Below are 21,657 nucleotides of genomic sequence, written 5' to 3'. Positions count from 1 at the left end.
CCCTGAGGAGCCCGCCCCTATAACTGTCTATAGATAGCTGTGGGTGTACAGACCCCTGAGGAGCCCCCAAATAACTGTCTATAGATAGCTGTGGGTGTACAGACCCCTGAGGAGCCCCCCTATAACTGTCTATAGATAGCTGTGGGTGTACAGACCCCTGAGGAGCCCCCCAAATAACTGTCTATAGATAGCTGTGGGTGTACAGACCCCTGAGGAGCCCCCCCTATAACTATCTATAGATAGCTGTGGGTGTACAGACCCCTGAGGAGCCCCCCCTATAACTGTCTATAGATAGCTGTGGGTGTACAGACCCCTGAGGAGCCCCCCTATAACTGTCTATAGATAGCTGTGGGTGTATAGACCCCTGAGGAGCCCCCCCTATAACTGTCTATAGATAGCTGTGGGTGTACAGACCCCTGAGGAGCCCCCCTATAACTGTCTATAGATAGCTGTGGGTGTACAGACCCCTGAGGAGCCCCCAAATAACTGTCTATAGATAGCTGTGGGTGTACAGACCCCTGAGGAGCCCCCCCTATAACTGTCTATAGATAGCTGTGGGTGTACAGACCCCAGAGGAGCCCCCAAATAACTGTCTATAGATAGCTGTGGGTGTACAGACCCCTGAGGAGCCCCCAAATAACTGTCTATAGATAGCTGTGGGTGTACAGACCCCTGAGGAGCCCCCCTATAACTGTCTATAGATAGCTGTGGGTGTATAGACCCCTGAGGAGCCCCCCCTATAACTGTCTATAGATAGCTGTGGGTTGTACAGACCCCTGAGGAGCCCCCATATAACTGTCTATAGATAGCTGTGGGTGTACAGACCCCTGAGGAGCCCCCAAATAACTGTCTATAGATAGCTGTGGGTGTACAGACCCCTGAGGAGCCCCCAAATAACTGTCTATAGATAGCTGTGGGTGTACAGACCCCTGAGGAGCCCCCATATAACTGTCTATAGATAGCTGTGGGTGTATAGACCCCTGAGGAGCCCCCATATAACTGTCTATAGATAGCTGTGGGTGTACAGACCCCTGAGGAGCCCCCCCCTATAACTGTCTATAGATAGCTGTGGGTGTACAGACCCCTGAGGAGCCCCCAAATAACTGTCTATAGATAGCTGTGGGTGTACAGACCCCTGAGGAGCCCCCCCTATAACTGTCTATAGATAGCTGTGGGTGTACAGACCCCTGAGGAGCCCCCAAATAACTGTCTATAGATAGCTGTGGGTGTACAGACCCCTGAGGAGCCCCCAAATAACCTGTCTATAGATAGCTGTGGGTGTACAGACCCCTGAGGAGCCCCCCCTATAACTGTCTATAGATAGCTGTGGGTGTACAGACCCCTGAGGAGCCCCCCCTATAACTGTCTATAGATAGCTGTGGGTGTAGGGGCCCCTGTAACTGTGGGTGTAGGGGCCCCTGAGGAGCCCCCCCTATAACGGTCTATAGATAGCTGTGGGTGTAGGGGCCCCTGTAACTGTGGGTGTGGGGGGTGTTTTCGGGATGTGACGTCCTCTTCTCTCTCTTGCAGGAGGTGATGCTCCTCTCTCTGGTAGTCACAGGTAATGTGTTTCCTGTTTTTGCGCATGTTCTCCTTTGGTGGTCTCTGCTTTACCTATGGGGGGGGAGGTCTCTGCTTTACCTATGGGGGGGGGAGGTCTCTGCTTTACCTATGGGGGGGGAGGTCTCTGCTTTACCTATGGGGGGGGAGGTCTCTGCTTTACCTATGGGGGGGAGGTCTCTGCTTTACCTATGGGGGGGGGGAGGTCTCTGCTTTACCTATGGGGGGGGGAGGTCTCTGCTTTACCTATGGGGGGGGGAGGTCTCTGCTTTACCTATGGGGGGGGGAGGTCTCTGCTTTACCTATGGGGGGGGGAGGTCTCTGCTTTACCTATGGGGGGGGGAGGTCTCTGCTTTACCTATGGGGGGGAGGTCTCTGCTTTACCTATGGGGGGGAGGTCTCTGCTTTACCTATGGGGGGGGAGGTCTCTGCTTTACCTATGGGGGGGGAGGTCTCTGCTTTACCTATGGGGGGGGGAGGTCTCTGCTTTACCTATGGGGGGGGGGAGGTCTCTGCTTTACCTATGGGGGGGAGGTCTCTGCTTTACCTATGGGGGGGGAGGTCTCTGCTTTACCTATGGGGGGGGAGGTCTCTGCTTTACCTATGGGGGGGGAGGTCTCTGCTTTACCTATGGGGGGGGAGGTCTCTGCTTTACCTATGGGGGGGAGGTCTCTGCTTTACCTTTTGGGGGGGGAGGTCTCTGCTTTACCTTTTGGGGGGGGAGGTCTCTGCTTTACCTTTTGGGGGGGAGGTCTCTGCTCTACCTTTTGGGGGGTGGAGGTCTCTGCTCTACCTTTTGGGGGGTGGAGGTCTCTGCTCTACCTTTTGGGGGGGAGGTCTCTGCTCTACCTTTTGGGGGGGGGGAGGTCTCTGCTCTACCTTTTGGGGGGGGGGAGGTCTCTGCTCTACCTTTTGGGGGGGGGGGAGGTCTCTGCTCTACCTTTTGGGGGGGGGGGAGGTCTCTGCTCTACCTTTTGGGGGGGGAGGTCTCTGCTCTACCTTTTGGGGGGGGGGGGGAGGTCTCTGCTCTACCTTTTGGGGGGGGAGGTCTCTGCTCTACCTTTTGGGGGGGGAGGTCTCTGCTCTACCTTTTGGGGGGGAGGTCTCTGCTCTACCTTTTGGGGGGGGGGAGGTCTCTGCTCTACCTTTTGGGGGGGGGAGGTCTCTGCTCTACCTTTTGGGGGGGGGAGGTCTCTGCTCTACCTTTTGAGGGGGTCTCTACTGTACCTTTTGGGGGGGAGGTGTCTGCTCTACCTTTTGGGGGGGGGGGGAGGTCTCTGCTCTACCTTTGGGGGGGGAGGTCTCTGCTCTACCTTTTGGGGGGGGAGGTCTCTGCTCTACCTTTTGGGGGGGGGAGGTCTCTGCTCTACCTTTTGGGGGGGGAGGTCTCTGCTCTACCTTTTGGGGGGGGGAGGTCTCTGCTCTACCTTTTGAGGGGGTCTCTACTGTACCTTTTGGGGGGGAGGTGTCTGCTCTACCTTTTGGGGGGGGAGAGGTCTCTACTCTACCTTTGGGGGGGGGGAGGTGTCTGCTCTACCTTTTGGGGGGAGGTCTCTACTGTACCTTTTGGGGGGGGAGGTCTCTGCTCTACCTTTTGGGGGGGGGGGGAGGTCTCTGCTCTACCTTTTGGGGGGGGAGGTCTCTGCTCTACCTTTTGGGGGGGGGAGGTCTCTGCTCTACCTTTTGGGGGGGGGAGGTCTCTGCTCTACCTTTTGGGGGAGGAGGTCTCTGCTCTACCTTTTGGGGGGGGGAGGTCTCTGCTCTACCTTTTGGGGGGGGGAGGTCTCTGCTCTACCTTTTGGGGGGGTCTCTACTGTACCTTTTGGGGGGGGAGGTGTCTGCTCTACCTTTTGGGGGGGGGGGAGGTCTCTACTCTACCTTTTGGGGGGGGGAGGTGTCTGCTCTACCTTTTGGGGGGGGAGGTGTCTGCTCTACCTTTTGGGGGGGGGGGAGGTCTCTGCTCTACCTTTGGGGGGGGGGAGGTGTCTGCTCTACCTTTTGGGGGGGAGGTCTCTACTGTACCTTTTGGGGGGGGGTGTCTGCTCTACCTTTTGGGGGGGTTCTGTTCCATCCTTGGTGGTCTCTGTCCCACATTTGGGGGTCTCTCGTGTAGGCGGTGCTTATAGTCGCAGGTAACATAGTGCCCCCTGGTCTGAGATGTCTCCATGTTTGGTTTTCTCTTCCCCAGGATGGGCCCCAGACTCTACCCCTTACTCCTGGGGCTCCTACGCCCGGCGCTCCCCCTTATCCTCGGCCTTTCCATTGGCTGCAGCCTCAGCCTCCTGAGGGTCTCCTGGATCCAGGAAGAGGAGGGCCCCTGTGTGGACAACCCCCTCACTGTTCACGGGCTACAGACCGGCCAACACGGGGCCCCAATACATGACCTGAAACCCCGAATTATTCCATACAGCCGAAAGCCCCATGCTCCACACAAGAAGGTGCTGAGGTGGGTGCGGGGACTGTGGGGGTGTAGTGGTGTAATACTGGGTGCTCATGGCTGATGCATTGTGGGGATCCTGTGTATTGTTGATGATGTGTCACCCTGTGTCCCCCAGGACCCGCTACATCCAGTCAGAGCTTGGATTCAGAGAGCGCCTCTCGGTGGTCGTCTTGTCCTCCCGCTCCACACTGAACTCGCTCGCTGTGGCTGTGAATCGGACTCTTTCAACTCATGTGAGCCATTTAATATTCTTCGCAGGGGCCCGGGGCCCTAAGATGCCCTCAGGAATGGAAGTTGTGTCCCATGGTGATGAGAGGCCGGTATGGGTGATGTACCACACCCTGCGTTACCTGGTGACGCACCTTCTCTCCACGTTTGACTGGTTCTACATCTCCCAGGATGACACCTTCACCAATGGCTTCCATCTACAAGACTTTGTCAGTCACCTGAGCCCGGGGCCCCTAGTGTACATTGGCCAACCAATGGAGTTTATAGGGGGCCAGGAAGGCTGGAGATACTGTCATGGTGGTGCTGGATACCTTCTCTCCAGGGCCCTTCTCCTCAGCTTGGGGCCACATTTGGATTTCTGTCGTTCTGATATTTTAAGTTCCAGACCAGATGAGTGGTTGGGGCGCTGCCTACAAGACACTCTGGGTATTGCCTGTGGGGCAGAGGTTCAGGTAAGAAATTCAGGATCACCCCCAGATCATAATCATAGATCACCACCTCCACATCATAGTCATAGATCACCACCCCCAGATCATAGTCATAGATCACCACCTCCACGTCATAGTCATAGATCACCACCCCCAGATCATAGTCATAGATCACCACCTTCACATCATAGTCATAGATCACCACCTCCACATCATAGTCATAGATCACCACCTCCACATCATAGTCATAGATCACCACCTCCACATCATAGTCATAGATCACCACCTCCACATCATAGTCATAGATCACCACCTCCACATCATAGTCATAGATCACCACCTCCACATCATAGTCATAGATCACCACCTCCACATCATAGTCATAGATCACCACCTCCACATCATAGTCATAGATCACCACCTCCACGTCATAGTCATAGATCACCACCTCCACATCATAGTCATAGATCACCACCTCCACATCATAGTCATAGATCACCACCCCCAGATCATAGTCATAGATCACCACCTTCACATCATAGTCATAGATCACCACCTCCACATCATAGTCATAGATCACCACCTCCACATCATAGTCATAGATCACCACCTCCACATCATAGTCATAGATCACCACCTCCACATCATAGTCATAGATCACCACCTCCACATCATAGTCATAGATCACCACCCCCAGATCATAGTCATAGATCACCACCTTCACATCATAGTCATAGATCACCACCTCCACATCATAGTCATAGATCACCTCCACATCATAGTCATAGATCACCACCTCCACATCATAGTCATAGATCACCACCTCCACATCATAGTCATAGATCACCACCTCCACATCATAGTCATAGATCACCACCTCCACATCATAGTCATAGATCACCACATCATAGTCATAGATCACCACCCCCAGATCATAGCTGTAGATCACCACCTCCACATCATAGTCATAGATCACCACCTCCACATCATAGTCATAGATCACCACCTCCACATCATAGTCATAGATCACCACCTCCACATCATAGTCGTAGATCACCACCCCCAGATCATAATCATAGATCACCACTTCCAGATCATAGTCATAGATCACCACCCCCACATCATAGTCATAGATCACCACATATATCACCACCCCTACATCATAGTCATAGATCACCACCTCCACATCATAGTCATAGATCACCACCTCACATCATAGTCATAGATCACCACATATATCACCACCCCTACATCATAGTCATAGATCACCACCTCCACATCATAGTCATAGATCACCACCTCACATCATAGTCATAGATCACCACATATATCACCACCTCTACATCATAGTCATAGATCACCACCTCCACATCATAGTCATAGATCACCACCTCACATCATAGTCATAGATCACCACCCCCCAGATCATAGTCATAGATCACCACCTCCACATCATAGTCATAGATCACCACATATATCACCACCCCTACATCATAGTCATAGATCACCACCTCCACATCATAGTCATAGATCACCACCTCACATCATAGTCATAGATCACCACATATATCACCACCTCTACATCATAGTCATAGATCACCACCTCCACATCATAGTCATAGATCACCACCTCCACATCATAGTCATAGATCACCACCTCACATCATAGTCATAGATCACCACATATATCACCACCTCTACATCATAGTCATAGATCACCATCCCCATATATCATTCTCCCTTCTATTGTTGTAGGGCTTGCGATTTGGTTCCTTTGTTCTTGCCAGAAATGCCAATGTAGAAAATTTAGATGAGGCCCTTTTGGGTTCTGCTCTTTCTGTTCACCCTGTGAAGGACGCTCTAGTGATGTACAAGCTTCAGCAAAAGCTCAGCCAGATAAGACTGGACAGGACATACAGCAGGATCCAGCGGCTCCAGGTAACCAGGGTGGTGGGTGGACATTGTAGAGTATAGGACGGTGGTGGGCATTGTAGAGTATAGGATGGTGGTGGGCATTGTAGAGTATAGGACGGTGGTGGGCATTGTAGAGTATGGGACGGTGGTGGGCATTGTAGAGTATGGGACGGTGGTGGGCATTGTAGAGTATGGGACGGTGGTGGGCATTGTAGAGTATGGGACGGTGGTGGACATTGTACAGTATAGGACGGTGGTGGGCATTGTAGAGTATAGGACGGTAGTGGACATTGTAGAGTATAAGAAGGTGGTGGGCATTGTAGAGTATGGGGCGGTGGTGGGCATTGGAGAGTATGGGACGGTGGTGGGCATTGGAGAGTATAGGATGTTGGGCGGACATTAGGGCGAGTATGGGGTGTTTGAAGCAGATGGTTTTGTTACTTTTCTTATTAGTTCTGTTGCTTCTTTCAGAGTGAGATCCGGAATATTTCCTCCTTCACTCCGGATGGAGAAGCTGGGATGTCATGGCCCATTGGGGTGAATCCACCATTTATTCCAACATCTCGCTTTGATTTGTTGACTTGGGAATATTTTACAGAGATGCACTCATTCTCCTGCCCGGACGGGGCCCCTAAGTGTCCTCTACAGGGTGCATGGCTGCTGGATGTTCAGCAGGTCCTTGAAGAAGCTTTAGATCAGCTCAATGAGCGCTATCTTCCATGGCTGCACTTCAGAAAGCGTCGGCTGCTTAATGGGTACAGACGCTTTGACCCAACCAGGGGGATGGAGTACACACTGGACCTTCTGTTGGAAGCTACCACTGAAAGGGGTCATGTGGGTGTGATAGCCAAGCGCCTTAGCCTTCTGCGCCCTCTGGGTCTTGTGGAGATTCTTCCTATGCCATATGTGACAGAAGCCACAAGAGTACAGCTAGTATTACCATTACTGCCTTCTGACACCAGCCATATTGCAGGTTTTCTCGATGCCTTTGCAACCAACCTTCTTGACCCTCAAGAAAATGTGGCCCTGACTGTATTACTAGTGTATGAGGTTAGCTCATCGGGGCAAGAGGAGGATTTGTATGAGGAGGCGCGTGCCATGTTGACAGAACTGGAAAGACGTTACACATTCCTACGCCTGGAGCTGTCCACTGTACGGACAGGGTTGCCATCTCAGGTGCGCCTCATGGAGGTGGTGTCTAAAAAACACTCAGTGGACACCCTCTTCTTTCTATTGAGTGTGTGGAGCGAGGTAACAGCCGAGGTGCTGAACCGCTGCCGGATGAATGCCATTGGTTCTTGGCAGGTGTTTTCTCCCGTCCACTATCAGGAGTACAGCCCAGAGGTCTCGCCTCATGGCTTCTCTGCTCCACAATCTACAGAATTCCCCCGTGATGGACATTTTGACCGTCTTTCTTCCTCAGAATTCTGTTTCTATAACTCAGACTTCATGAGAGCTAGAAGCCGGATGGCAGCGGAGGTGCGGGAGGAAGAGGACGAAGATAATGGTGATATAGAACTCCTGGAGCTGTTTCTACGTTACTCAGAGCTCCATGTGTTTAGAGCCCTGGAGCCGGCCCTGGTGCACAGATTCTCACTGAAAAAGTGCAGCACCCACCTCTCGGGTGAGGGCTACCACCGGTGTGTGCTAAGTAATCTGGAAGCCTTGGGCTCGCGGGTCCACCTTGCTATGGCTCTGTTTGACCAAGACCAGACTAACAGTACATAGACCGCTGCCACATGAAAGACTTTACATATCACAAAGGGTTAATGATATCAATGTTTTATGCTGTTACCTGTAAAATATGCAAATGAAATATATTTATACTATATGTGAAGAAAGCCTTTGGGTCGGTGAGCGGGGGCCTCGGGGTTGTATTTTCCACCATATTGTTATCTATATCGCGGGTCATTCTGCTATCCTGTCTGCTCCTGTCGATTACATCAGAACACATGATCAGTTGATTATGACCGCTCTGGGCTCTGTTGGAGTTGGATTGGTTAGCCTCATTAGTCTACAAGGACTGCTGACTGGCTATAAAGTTGTGGGGAGAGAAGTGGAATGATACAGTAGGTCTCGGTCATGCTGTTCTTTGCCCCGTCCGCTGCCCAAATGTCACAGAGAGCGCCCCTGGCCCTGCTTCTTATGTATGTGTCACCGCTCCAATAGTCTTCTGATTGGACACTAAAACTGTCAATCAAACACGAGAGGCTGAGCCAGGGAAATGGGGACATGCAAGAAGAAGAGCCCGCCTCTTATGGCAGCGGCTAGGATTTACCTTGGCCATGTAGGCAGCATGACCGAGACCTAAGGTATCATTCCCTCTCTGAGATTCAGGCTATTAGCAGTTTTGGTAACTCGAAACTGCTAATTGATTCTCCTTGGCATGTGCAGTGTTGTGTGGATTATATGTGTGCTTGGTGCCTTTGTTTTCTGTGTTCCCTGTATTCCTCTATTACCTTAATCTAGCCTAGTTTTGTCCCTAGACAGTACGTTTCTGTTTGGTTTTTGTTCCTTGTACGGTTTCCCCTCGGTTCCATCTTGTTCAGTCTTGCTTTTCCTTGGTTTTTGTCTCGGGGCCTTAGTGTCCACCTGTTTGTGTTAGGGTAAGTATTGCAGAACAAGGTTTTCATTAGGGATTTTGTAAGGACAATAAAGGCCAGCACTGGCTGAGGTTAGGATCAGTGTTTAGAAAGAGATCTAAGAAGGTTTTCAAGGATACTCATTGTGGACAAAAGGATTGACCCCCACACACACACATTCCGCTCACAGAAGATTTTAGGAAATCCCATCCCAAATGCATAGACATTGATGTGGAGTCTTTGCTTCTGCTCTTCTCTGAAGATTTTCTACAAGATTTTTAAAGTATCTGTCGAAATCTTTGCCCATTCATTCAGACGATCATTTGTGAAGTCAGGGCTGGGCTCTGTATTGGATGGGGTTGAGGGCTGTACTCCTAGTCTCTGTTCTGGATGGAGTTGAGGGCCAGACACACAGTCTCTGTTCCGGATGGGGTGGAGGGCCAGGCCCACAGTCTCTGTTCTGGATGGGGTGGAGGGCTGGGCTTAGTGTCTCTGTTCTGGATGGTATTGAGGGCTGGGCTCACAGTCTCTGTTCTGGATGGGGTTGAGGGCCGGGCTCACAGTCTTTGTTCTGGATAGGGTTGATGGCCGGGATCAGTGTCTCTGTTCAGGATGGGGTTGAGAGCCGGGCTCACAGTCTTTGTTCTGGATGTGATTGAGGGCCGGGATCAGTGTCTCTGTTCTGGATAGGGTTGAGGGCCGGGCTCACAGTCTCTGTTCTGGATGGAGTACAGGGCTGGGCTCACAGTCTCTGTTCTGGATGATATTGAGGGCCGGGCACACAGTCTCTGTTCTGGATAGGGTGGAGGGCTGGGCTCAGTGTCTCTGTTCTGGATGGTATTGAGGGCTGGGCTCACAGTCTGTTCTGGATGGGGTTGAGGGCCGGGCTCGTAGTCTCTGTTCAGGATGGGGTTGAGGGCCGGGCTCGCAGTCTCTGTACAGGATGGGGTTGAGGGTCGGGCTCACAGTCTCTGTTCAGTATGGGGTTGATGGCCGGGCTCACAGTCTCTGTTCTGGATGGGTTTGAGGGCTGGGCTCACAGTCTCTGTTCTGGATGGGGTTGAGGGCCGGGCTCACAGTCTTTGTTCTGGATAGGGTTGATGGCCGAGCTCACAGTCTCTGTTCAGGATGGGGTTGAGAGCCGGGCTCACAGTCTCTGTTCTGGATGGGGTTGAGGGCCGGGCTCACAGTCTTTGTTCTAGATAGGGTTGATGGCCGGGCTCACAGTCTCTGTTCTGGATGGGATTGAGGGCCGGGATCAGTGTCTCTGTTCTGGATGGAGTACAGGGCTGGGATCACAGTCTCTGTTCTGGATGATATTGAGGGCCGGGCACACAGTCTCTGTTCTGGATAGGGTGGAGGGCTGGGCTCAGTGTCTCTGTTCTGGATGGTATTGAGGGCTGGGCTCACAGTCTGTTCTGGATGGGGTTGAGGGCCGGGCTCACAGTCTTTGTTCTGGATGGGGTTGAGGGCCGGGCTCACAGTCTTTGTTCTGGATGGGGTTGAGGGTCGGGCTCCCAGTCTCTGTACAGGATGGGGTTGAGGGTCGGGCTCAGAGTCTCTGTTCAGGATGGGGTTGAGGGCCAGGCTCACAGTCTCTGTTCTGGATGGGGTTGAGGGCCGGCTCACAGTCTCTGTTCTGGAAGGGGTTGAGGGTCGGGCTTAAAGTCTCTGTTCTGGATGGTATTGAGGGCCGGGCTCACGGACTCTGTGCTGGATGGGGTTGAGGGCCGGCCTCACAGTCTCTGTTCTGAATGGGGTGGAGAGCCGGGCTCACAGTCTCTGTTCAGGATGGGGTTGAGGGTCGGGCTCATAGTCTCTGTTCTGGATAGGGTTGAGGGCCGGGCTCACAGTCTCTGTTCTTGATGGGGTTGAGGGCCGAGCCCACAGTCTCTGTTCTGGATGGGGTTGAGGGCCGGGCTCACAGTCTCTGTTCTGGATGGGATTGAGGGTCAGGCTCACAGTCTCTGTTCTGGATAGGGTTGAGGGCCGGGCTCACAGTCTCTGTTCTTGATGGGGTTGAGGGCCGAGCCCACAGTCTCTGTTCTGGATGGGGTTGAGGGCCGGGCTCACAGTCTCTGTTCTGGATGGGGTTGAGGGTCAGGCCCACAGTCTCTGTTCTGGATGGGGTTGAGGGCCGGGCTCACAGTCTCTGTTCTGGATGGGGTTGAGGGTCAGGCTCACAGTCTCTGTTCTGGATGGGGTTGAGGGCCGGGCTCATAGTCCCTCCTCCATGTCTTCATGGACCTTGCTGTGCACTCTGGGTATTAATAATGGGAGAACAGAAAAGAAAGATCCCAAACTGCTCCCACAAGGCTGGAGGTGACAATTGGAAAAAAAGCTAATGGACATAATGTCACCAAACTCCAAAAATGGTCTGGACACAATTATTGGCACCTTTCAAAATTGTGGATAAATGAGATTGTTTCAGGCATGTGATGTTCCTTTATACTCACCTGGGGCAAGTAACTGGTGTGGGAAATATAAAAATCACACCTGAAAGCAGATAAAAAGGAGAGAAGTTCACTTAGTCTTTGCATTGTGTGTCTGTGTGTGTCACACTAAGCATGGACAACAGAAAGAGGAGAAGAGAACTGCCTGAGGACTTGGGAACCAAAATTGTGGAAAATATCAACAATCTCCAGGTTACAAGTCCATCTCCAGAGATCTAGATTTGTCTTTATCCACAGTGCGCAACATTTTCAAGAGGTTTACAACCCCATGGCGCTGTAGATAATCTCCCTGGGTGTGGACGGAAGAGGAAAATTGATGAAAGCTGTCAACGTAGGATAGTCTGGATGGTGGACAAGCAGCCCCAAACAAGTTCCAAAGATATTCAAGCTGACCTGCAGGCTCAGGGAGCATCAGTGTCAGTGCAAACTATCCGTCCACATTTATATGGGCACTGTCATTAACTTTTTTTTTTTAATATGTTGTACATATGTACTACAATATCTCTAATACATTTTCATTTTTTATTAAAATGCTTTAATGCTTTTGAAAACCGGCCACCAGGGGTCTCCCTCCTAGTGTCCGGCTGCAGGCTGGCGTAACGTCACGCTTGAATTCGGACTGATGACGGCCAGGCATCAGTCCCAATTCATTCAGCTTGCGCTTCCTGCCTGTTAGACAGGCAGGGAGTGAGCGCATTGGCTCCCTGGCTGGCCACTCCTACTGCACATGATGCCGCCGCTGCTGCTGCCCCTGCACACTGGACTGTCTGGCAGTATGTATGGATCTGTTTTAGGGGAAGAGCAGGGGTTGGGGGAGAGCGGGGATCCGGGGGTTGGGGGAGAGCAGGGTTCGGCATTTTAACACGAGGGGGGGGGGGGAAAGCTGGGAGTTGTAGTGGTGAAACAGCTGGAGGCACCCTATATAGATGAACTAAGGGCGGAAGTCGCCCTCACAGCAGGCATCAGTGACATGGTGCCTGCTGGGGAAGTCTGCCTAGTAGTGTGCACACTACCAGGCAGACAAAAAGTCATTTTTAACATAGTAAAAAAAAAAATTTAAAGCAGGGAGGAGGTTAGGGATAGATGGGTAATAGGCAGGGATAGAAAAAAAAAAGTTGGTGGGAGCTACTCTTTAAATGAAATGAACGATGTGGAGGAGACCCAAGGGGGACCCCGCTATGGAGGAGACCCGGGGGGACCCCGCTATGGAGAAGACCCGGGAGGACCCCGCTATGGAGGAGACCCAGGAGGACCCCCGCTATGGAGGAGACCCAGGAGGACCCCCGCTATGGAGGAGACCCAGGAGGACCCCGCTATGGAGGAGACCCAGGAGGACCCCGCTATGGAGGAGACCCAGGAGGACCCCGCTATGGAGGAGACCCAGGAGGACCCCACTATGGAGGAGACCCAGGAGGACCCCACTATGGAGGAGACCCAGGAGGACCCCACTATGGAGGAGACCCAGGAGGACCCCCACTATGGAGGAGACCCAGGAGGACCCCCACTATGGAGGAGACCCAGGAGGACCCCACTATGGAGGAGACCCAGGAGGACCCCACTGCTGACACAGAGACAGAAAAAAGAAAGACTACATTTTACCAAAACTAACTTGAGTAACCAAAATCCTTCTGGGAAAATGTCTTGTGGACAGATGAGACCAAGATAGAGCTTTTTGGTAAAGCGCATCATTCTACTGTTTACCGAAAACGTAATGAGGCCTACAAAGAGAAGAACACGGGTAGATTTATCAAAAACTGCAGAGAAAAAGTCCAGTTGCCCATAGCAACCAATCAGATCGCTTCTTTCATTTTTCACAGGCCTTCCCAAAAATGAAAGAAGCAATCTGATTGGTTGCTATGGGTAACTGGCCAAGTTTTCCTTTCCACAGGTTGTGATAAATCTCCCCCACAGTACCAACAGTGAAATATGGGGGAGGTCAGTGATATTTTGGGTTGTTTTGCTGCCTCTGGCACTGGGGGCCTTGAATGTGTACAAGACATCATGAAATCTGAGGATTACCAATGAATTTTGGGTCGCACTGTACAGCCCAGTGTCAGAAAGCTGGGTTTGTGTCCGAGATCTTGGGTCTTCCAGCAGGACAATGACCCCAAACATACGTCAAAAAGCCCCAGAAATGGATAACAACAAAGTGCTGGAGAGTTCTGAAGTGGCAGCAATGAGTCCAGATCTAAATCCCATTGATCACCTATGGAGAGATCTTATAATTACTGTTGGGAAAAGGCGCCGTCCAATAAGAGAGACCGGGAGCAGTTTGTAAGGGAAGAGTGGTCCAACATTCCGGCTGAGAGGTGTAAGAAGCTTATTGATGCTTATAGGAAGAGTGGTCCAACATTCCGGCTGAGAGGTGTAAGAAGCTTATTGATGCTTATAGGAAGAGTGGTCCAACATTCCGGCTGAGAGGTGTAAGAAGCTTATTGATGCTTATAGGAAGAGTGGTCCAACATTCCGGCTGAGAGGTGTAAGAAGCTTATTGATGGTTATAGGAAGAGTGGTCCAACTTTCCGGCTGAGAGGTGTAAGAAGCTTATTGATGGTTATAGGAAGAGTGGTCCAACATTCCGGCTGAGAGGTGTAAGAAGCTTATTGATGGTTATAGGAAGAGTGGTCCAACATTCCGGTTGAGACGTGTAAGAAGATTATTGATGCTTATAGGAAGAGTGGTCCAACATTCCGGCTGAGAGGTGTAAGAAGCTTATTGATGCTTATAGGAAGAGTGGTCCAACATTCCGGCTGAGAGGTGTAAGAAGCTTATTGATGCTTATAGGAAGAGTGGTCCAACATTCCGGCTGAGAGGTGTAAGAAGCTTATTGATGGTTATAGGAAGAGTGGTCCAACTTTCCGGCTGAGAGGTGTAAGAAGCTTATTGATGGTTATAGGAAGAGTGGTCCAACATTCCGGCTGAGAGGTGTAAGAAGCTTATTGATGGTTATAGGAAGAGTGGTCCAACATTCCGGCTGAGACGTGTAAGAAGATTATTGATGCTTATAGGAAGAGTGGTCCAACATTCCGGCTGAGAGGTGTAAGAAGCTTATTGATGCTTATAGGAAGAGTGGTCCAACATTCCGGCTGAGAGGTGTAAGAAGCTTATTGATGCTTATAGGAAGAGTGGTCCAACATTCCGGCTGAGAGGTGTAAGAAGCTTATTGATGGTTATAGGAAGAGTGGTCCAACTTTCCGGCTGAGAGGTGTAAGAAGCTTATTGATGGTTATAGGAAGAGTGGTCCAACATTCCGGCTGAGAGGTGTAAGAAGCTTATTGATGGTTATAGGAAGAGTGGTCCAACATTCCGGCTGAGACGTGTAAGAAGATTATTGATGCTTATAGGAAGAGTGGTCCAACTTTCCGGCTGAGAGGTGTAAGAAGCTTATTGATGCTTATAGGAAGAGTGGTCCAACATTCCGGCTGAGAGGTGTAGGAAGATTATTGATGGTTATAGGAAGAGTGGTCCAACTTTCCGGCTGAGAGGTGTAAGAAGCTTATTGATGCTTATAGGAAGAGTGGTCCAACATTCCGGCTGAGAGGTGTAGGAAGATTATTGATGCTTATAGGAAGAGTGGTCCAACATTCCGGCTGAGAGGTGTAAGAAGCTTATTGATGGTTATAGGAAGAGTGCTCCAACATTCCGGCTGAGAGGTGTAGGAAGATTATTGATGGTTATAGGAAGAGTGGTCCAACATCCCGACTGAGAGGTGTAAGAAGCTTATTGATGGTTATAGGAAGAGTGGTCCAACATTCCGGCTGAGAGGTGTAAGAAGATTATTGATGCTTATAGGAAGAGTGGTCCAACATTCCGGCTGAGAGGTGTAAGAAGCTTATTGATGGTTATAGGAAGACACTGATTTCCCTTTATTATTTCCAAATGGTGCAACCAAATATTAAGTTAAGGCGCCAATAATTGTGTCCAGACCATTTTTGGAGTTTGGTGACATTATGTCCAATTTGCTTTTTTTCCTCCTTTTTTGGTTTAGTTCCAATACACACAAAGGGAATAAACATGGTGTATAGCAAAACCTGTGTTACTGCAATATATATATATATACAGAGGAGAGGAGATCTATATATATATATACACACAAAGGGAATAAACATGTGTATAGCAAAACCTGTGTTACTGCAATATATATATATATACAGAGGAGAGGAGATCTATATATATATATATATATATATATACAGAGGAGAGGAGATCTATATATATATATACAGAGGAGAGGAGATCTATATATATATATATATATATATATATACAGAGGAGAGGAGATCTATATATATATATATATATATATATATATATATATATATATACAGAGGAGAGGAGATCTATATATATACAGAGGAGAGGAGATCTATATATATATATATATATATATATATACAGAGGAGAGGAGATCTATATATATACACAGAGGAGAGGAGATCTATATATATACAGAGGAGAGGAGATCTATATATATATACAGTGGAGAGGAGATCTATATATATATATACATATATATATATACAGAGGAGAGGAGATCTATATATATATATATATACAGAGGAGAGGAGATCTATATATATATACAGAGGAGAGGAGATCTATATATATATATATATATATACAGAGGAGAGGAGATCTATATATATATATATATATACATAGGAGAGGAGATCTATATATATATATATATATATATATATATACAGAGGAGAGGAGATCTCTATATATATATATATATATATATATATATATATATATACACAGAGGAGAGGAAATCTATATATATATATATATATACAGAGGAGAGGAGATCTATATATATATATATACAGAGGAGAGGAGATCTATATATATATATATATATACAGAGGAGAGGAGATCTATATATATATATATATACAGAGGAGAGGAGATCTCTATATATATATATATATATATACACAGAGGAGAGGAGATCTATATATATATATACAGAGGAGAGGAGATCTATATATATATATATATATATATATATATATACACAGAGGAGAGGAGATCTATATATATATATATACAGAGGAGAGGAGATCTATATATATATACAGAGGAGAGGAGATCTATATATATATAGATATATATACAGAGGAGAGGAGATCTATATATATATATACACAAGGGGAATAAACATGTGTATAGCAAAACCTGTGTTACTGCAATATATATATATATATACAGAGGAGAGGAGATCTATATATATATATATATACAGAGGAGAGGAGATCTATCTATATATATATATATATATATATATATATATATATATACAGAGGAGAGGAGATCTATATATATATACAGAGGAGAGGAGATCTATATATATATATACAGAGGAGAGGAGATCTATATATATACAGAGGAGAGTAGATCTATATATATATATATATACAGAGGAGATGAGATATATATATATATATATATATATATATACAGAGGAGAGGAGATATATATATATATATATATATATATACACACACAAAGGGAATAAACATGTGTATAGAAAAACCTGTGTTACTGCAATATATATATATATATATATATATATATATATATATATATACAGAGCAGAGGAGTTCTATATATATATATATATATATATATATATATATACAGAGGAGAGGAGATCTATATATATATATATATATATATATATACAGAGGAGAGGAGATCTCTATATATATATATATATATATATATATATACACAGAGGAGAGGAGATCTATATATATATACAGAGGAGAGGAGATCTATATATATATATATATACAGAGGAGAGGAGATTATATATATATATATATATACAGAGGAGAGGAGATATATATATATATATATATATATATATACAGAGGAGAGGAGATATATATATATATATATACACACAAAGGGAATAAACATGTGTATAGCAAAACCTGTGTTACTGCAATATATATATATATATATATATATATACAGAGGAGAGGAGATCTATATATATATATACAGAGGAGAGGAGATCTATATATATATATACAGAGGAGATCTATATATATATATATACAGAGGAGAGGAGATCTATATATATATATATATATATATATATATATATATATATACACACAGAGGAGAGGAGATCTATATATATATATATACACACAGAGGAGAGGAGATATATATATATATATATATATATATATATATATATACACAAAGGGAATAAACATGTGTATAGCAAAACCTGTGTTACTGCAATATATATATATATATATATATACAGAGGAGAGGAGATCTATATATATATATATACAGAGGAGAGGAGATCTATATATATATATATACACAGAGGAGAGGAGATCTATATATATATATACAGAGGAGAGTAGATCTATATATATATATATACAGAGGAGAGGAGATCTATATATATATATATATATACAGAGGAGATCTATATATATATACAGAGGAGAGGAGATCTATATATATATATATATATATACAGAGGAGAGGAGATCTATATATATATATACAGAGGAGAGGAGATATATATATATACAGAGGAGAGTAGATCTATATATATATATATACAGAGGAGAGGAGATCTATATATATATATATACAGAGGAGAGGAGATCTATATATATATACACAAAGGGAATAAACATGTGTATAGCAAAACCTGTGTTACTGCAATATATATATATACACAGAGGAGAGGAGATCTATATATATATATATATATATACAGAGGAGAGGAGTTCTATATATATATATATATACAGAGGAGAGTAGATCTATATATATATACAGAGGAGAGGAGATCTATATATATATATACAGAGGAGAGGAGATCTATATATATATATATATATATATACAGAGGAGAGGAGATCTATATATATATACAGAGGAGAGGAGATCTATATATATATATACAGAGGAGAGGAGATCTATATATATATATATATATACAGAGGAGAGGAGATCTATATATATATATATATATATACAGAGGAGAGTAGATCTATATATATATATGCAGAGGAGAGGAGATCTATATATATATATATATATATATATATATATACAGAGGAGAGGAGATCTATATATATATATACAGAGGAGAGGAGATCTATATATATATATATATATATATATATATATATATATATATATACAGAGGAGAGGAGATCTATATGAGTAAAGGCTAATAATTTAGCCTGTATTTGGGGGAGGGGAGGGGCGGGGAGTCCCTATAAGAACCTGCGGCAGTATCTGTCTCTGACGCCGCGGGTTCGTCACGTGACTGGGGATCAGCTGACACATGAGTCAGCTGATGCACGGGAGTTCCGGTTTTCAGTGTACCGGTAAGCGGTCGGGGTGGCGGCGTCCGCTGCAGCCCTCTCTCCGGAGGTAAGTCGGAGCACGGAGGGCACCCTCGGTCAGCCCCGGTTTCAGCACCGGATCCCACGTTCCACGTCAGCCGACTGGATGTTGTGGGAGGCGGCTGAGGCCGGTGAGTATGCTGTCCTAGTCCCGATTCCCGCAGCCTCGTGGAACGGCACTCCGAGGCTTGGTTAGGAAGATGGCGGGGACCGGGAACAGGGAGCAGCCCGGCCTTCTATCTGCACTCAGCTGGGTACAGCATACTGCATTTAATCTCGGGGATAGCGGAGGATCAAGGGCGGTAACAAGTTACGGTACCGCAACAGTGAAGGGTAGCGCGGTCTCCCTCAGGTCGTGCGAGTCTTGCAGCTCTGTGTGCATTTATACCGGGGAGCTGTAAGTAGTATGATGATACTTTTGGTGTTTTTTGCCGCCAGGCATATCGGGTATCTGCAGCATTTCAGCAGTGCATCGTATATGCAGGGTCTGTCTCATATTGTGGGCAGCACGGCACCTAGCACGTGGATAAATCAATGGCCGGTGCCATAGCTCAGTAGGGACTTACTCAGCATTGATCCCTGCATTTTCTATTCTAGGCACTTAAGTTTGCTAGTACGAGGCACTGATTTGTCAATAGTTATGGGTTTTCATGAACGGTTCCTATATATGTTGCTTCATTGTGAGGAGGTCCACGATCCCAGCATTTCTTTCCATCAGGCATTTGTTATGACCATTGTGAATGTCGTCACGAGAAGAAAAAAAAAAGTGTAAGGTATCAAAATAGTTTAGGAGTGTCACCATCGTGGTAAGGTCTTCGCTTGTCATTTGGTTGTGCAGATAGGTTAAGTTAATCTTAAGTCGCAGTGGGCGTTATTCGCACGCTGGTAGCATTCATTTTGTATGCACGCTCGTGGCATTTATACTGTACACACGCTTGTAGCATTTATACTGTACACACGCTCGTGGCATTTATACTGTACACACGCTGGTAGCATTTATACTGTACACACGCTCGTGGCATTTATACTGTACACACGGTCGTAGCATTTATACTGTACACACGCTCGTGGCATTTATACTGTACACACGCTGGTAGCATTTATACTGTATACACGCTCGTGGCATTTATACTGTACACACGCTCGTGGCATTTATACTGTACACACGCTGGTAGCATTTATACTGTATACACGCTCGTGGCATTTATACTGTACACACGCTGGTAGCATTTATACTGTACACACGGTCGTGGCATTTATACTGTACACACGGTCGTAGCATTTATACTGTACACACGGTCGTATCATTTATACCGTACACACGGTCCTAACATTTATACTGTACACACGGTCGTAGCATTTATACTGTACACACGCTCGTGGCATTTATACTGTACACACGCTGGTAGCATTTATACTGTATACACGCTCGTGGCATTTATACTGTACACACGCTGGTAGCATTTATACTGTACACACGGTCGTGGCATTTATACTGTACACACGGTCGTAGCATTTATACTGTACACACGGTCGTAGCATTTATACTGTACACACGGTCGTATCATTTATACCGTACACACGGTCCTAACATTTATACCGTACACACGGTCGTAGCATTTATACTGTATACACGCTCGTGGCATTTATACTGTACACACGCTGGTAGCATTTATACTGTACACACGGTCGTAGCATTTATACTGTACACACGGTCATAGCATTTATACTGTACACACGCTTGTAGCATTTATACTGTACACACGGTCGTAGCATTTATACTGTACACACACTTGTAGCATTTATACTGTACACACGCTGGTAGCATTTATACTGTTCGTGGCGTTTATACTGTACACACGCTGGTAGCATTTATACTGTACACACGCTTGTAGCATTTATACTGTACACACGCTCGTGGCATTTATACTGTACACGCTTGTAGCATTTATACTGTACACACGCTTGTGGCATTTATACTGTACACACGCTGGTAGCATTTATACTGTTCGTGGCGTTTATACTGTACACACGCTGGTAGCATTTATACTGTACACGCTTGTAGCATTTACACGCTCGTGGCATTTATACTGTACACACGCTTGTAGCATTTATACTGTACACACGCTCGTGGCATTTATACTGTACACTTGTAGCATTTACACGCTCGTGGCATTTATACTGTACACGCGCTTGTAGCATTTATACTGTACACACGCTGGTAGCATTTATACTGTTCGTGGCGTTTATACTGTACACACGCTGGTAGCATTTATACTGTACACACGCTTGTAGCATTTATACTGTACACACGCTCGTGGCATTTATACTGTACACGCTTGTAGCATTTACACGCTCCTGGCATTTATACTGTACACACGCTTGTAGCATTTATACTGTACACACGCTGGTAGCATTTATACTGTTCGTGGCGTTTATACTGTACACACGCTTGTAGCATTTATACTGTACACGCTTGTAGCATTTACACGCTCGTGGCATTTATACTGTACACACGCTTGTAGCATTTATACTGTACACACGCTCGTGGCATTTATACTGTACACACGCTGGTAGCATTTATACTGTTCGTGGCATTTATACTGTACACACGCTCGTGGCATTTATACTGTACACGCTTGTAGCATTTACACGCTC

At 46.6% G+C, this 21,657-nt stretch overlaps 1 protein-coding gene across 1 annotated transcript in view; it reads left to right on the top strand.

Annotated features, from left to right (window-relative positions):
- The window catches only part of LOC130340152 (chondroitin sulfate glucuronyltransferase-like), a 13,286-nt gene extending 2,202 nt beyond the window's left edge, over positions 1-11,084 (top strand). The window contains exons 2-6 of the mRNA XM_056554128.1: positions 1,531-1,561; positions 3,749-4,006; positions 4,116-4,680; positions 6,412-6,594; positions 7,042-11,084. Of these exons, the coding sequence (XP_056410103.1) occupies positions 3,750-4,006; positions 4,116-4,680; positions 6,412-6,594; positions 7,042-8,298 (2,262 nt within the window). The 5' untranslated portion in view covers positions 1,531-1,561; position 3,749 and the 3' untranslated portion in view covers positions 8,299-11,084. The remainder of the gene's footprint in view (positions 1-1,530; positions 1,562-3,748; positions 4,007-4,115; positions 4,681-6,411; positions 6,595-7,041) is intronic.
- The last annotated feature ends 10,573 nt before the right edge of the window (positions 11,085-21,657 follow it).

The sequence above is a fragment of the Hyla sarda genome, unplaced genomic scaffold (genome assembly GCF_029499605.1).
Source record: "Hyla sarda isolate aHylSar1 unplaced genomic scaffold, aHylSar1.hap1 scaffold_571, whole genome shotgun sequence".
Taxonomy (NCBI): Eukaryota; Metazoa; Chordata; class Amphibia; order Anura; family Hylidae; genus Hyla; species Hyla sarda.
The sequence above is the reverse complement of the archived record's forward strand: the minus strand, read 5'-3'. Positions and strand labels throughout refer to the sequence as shown.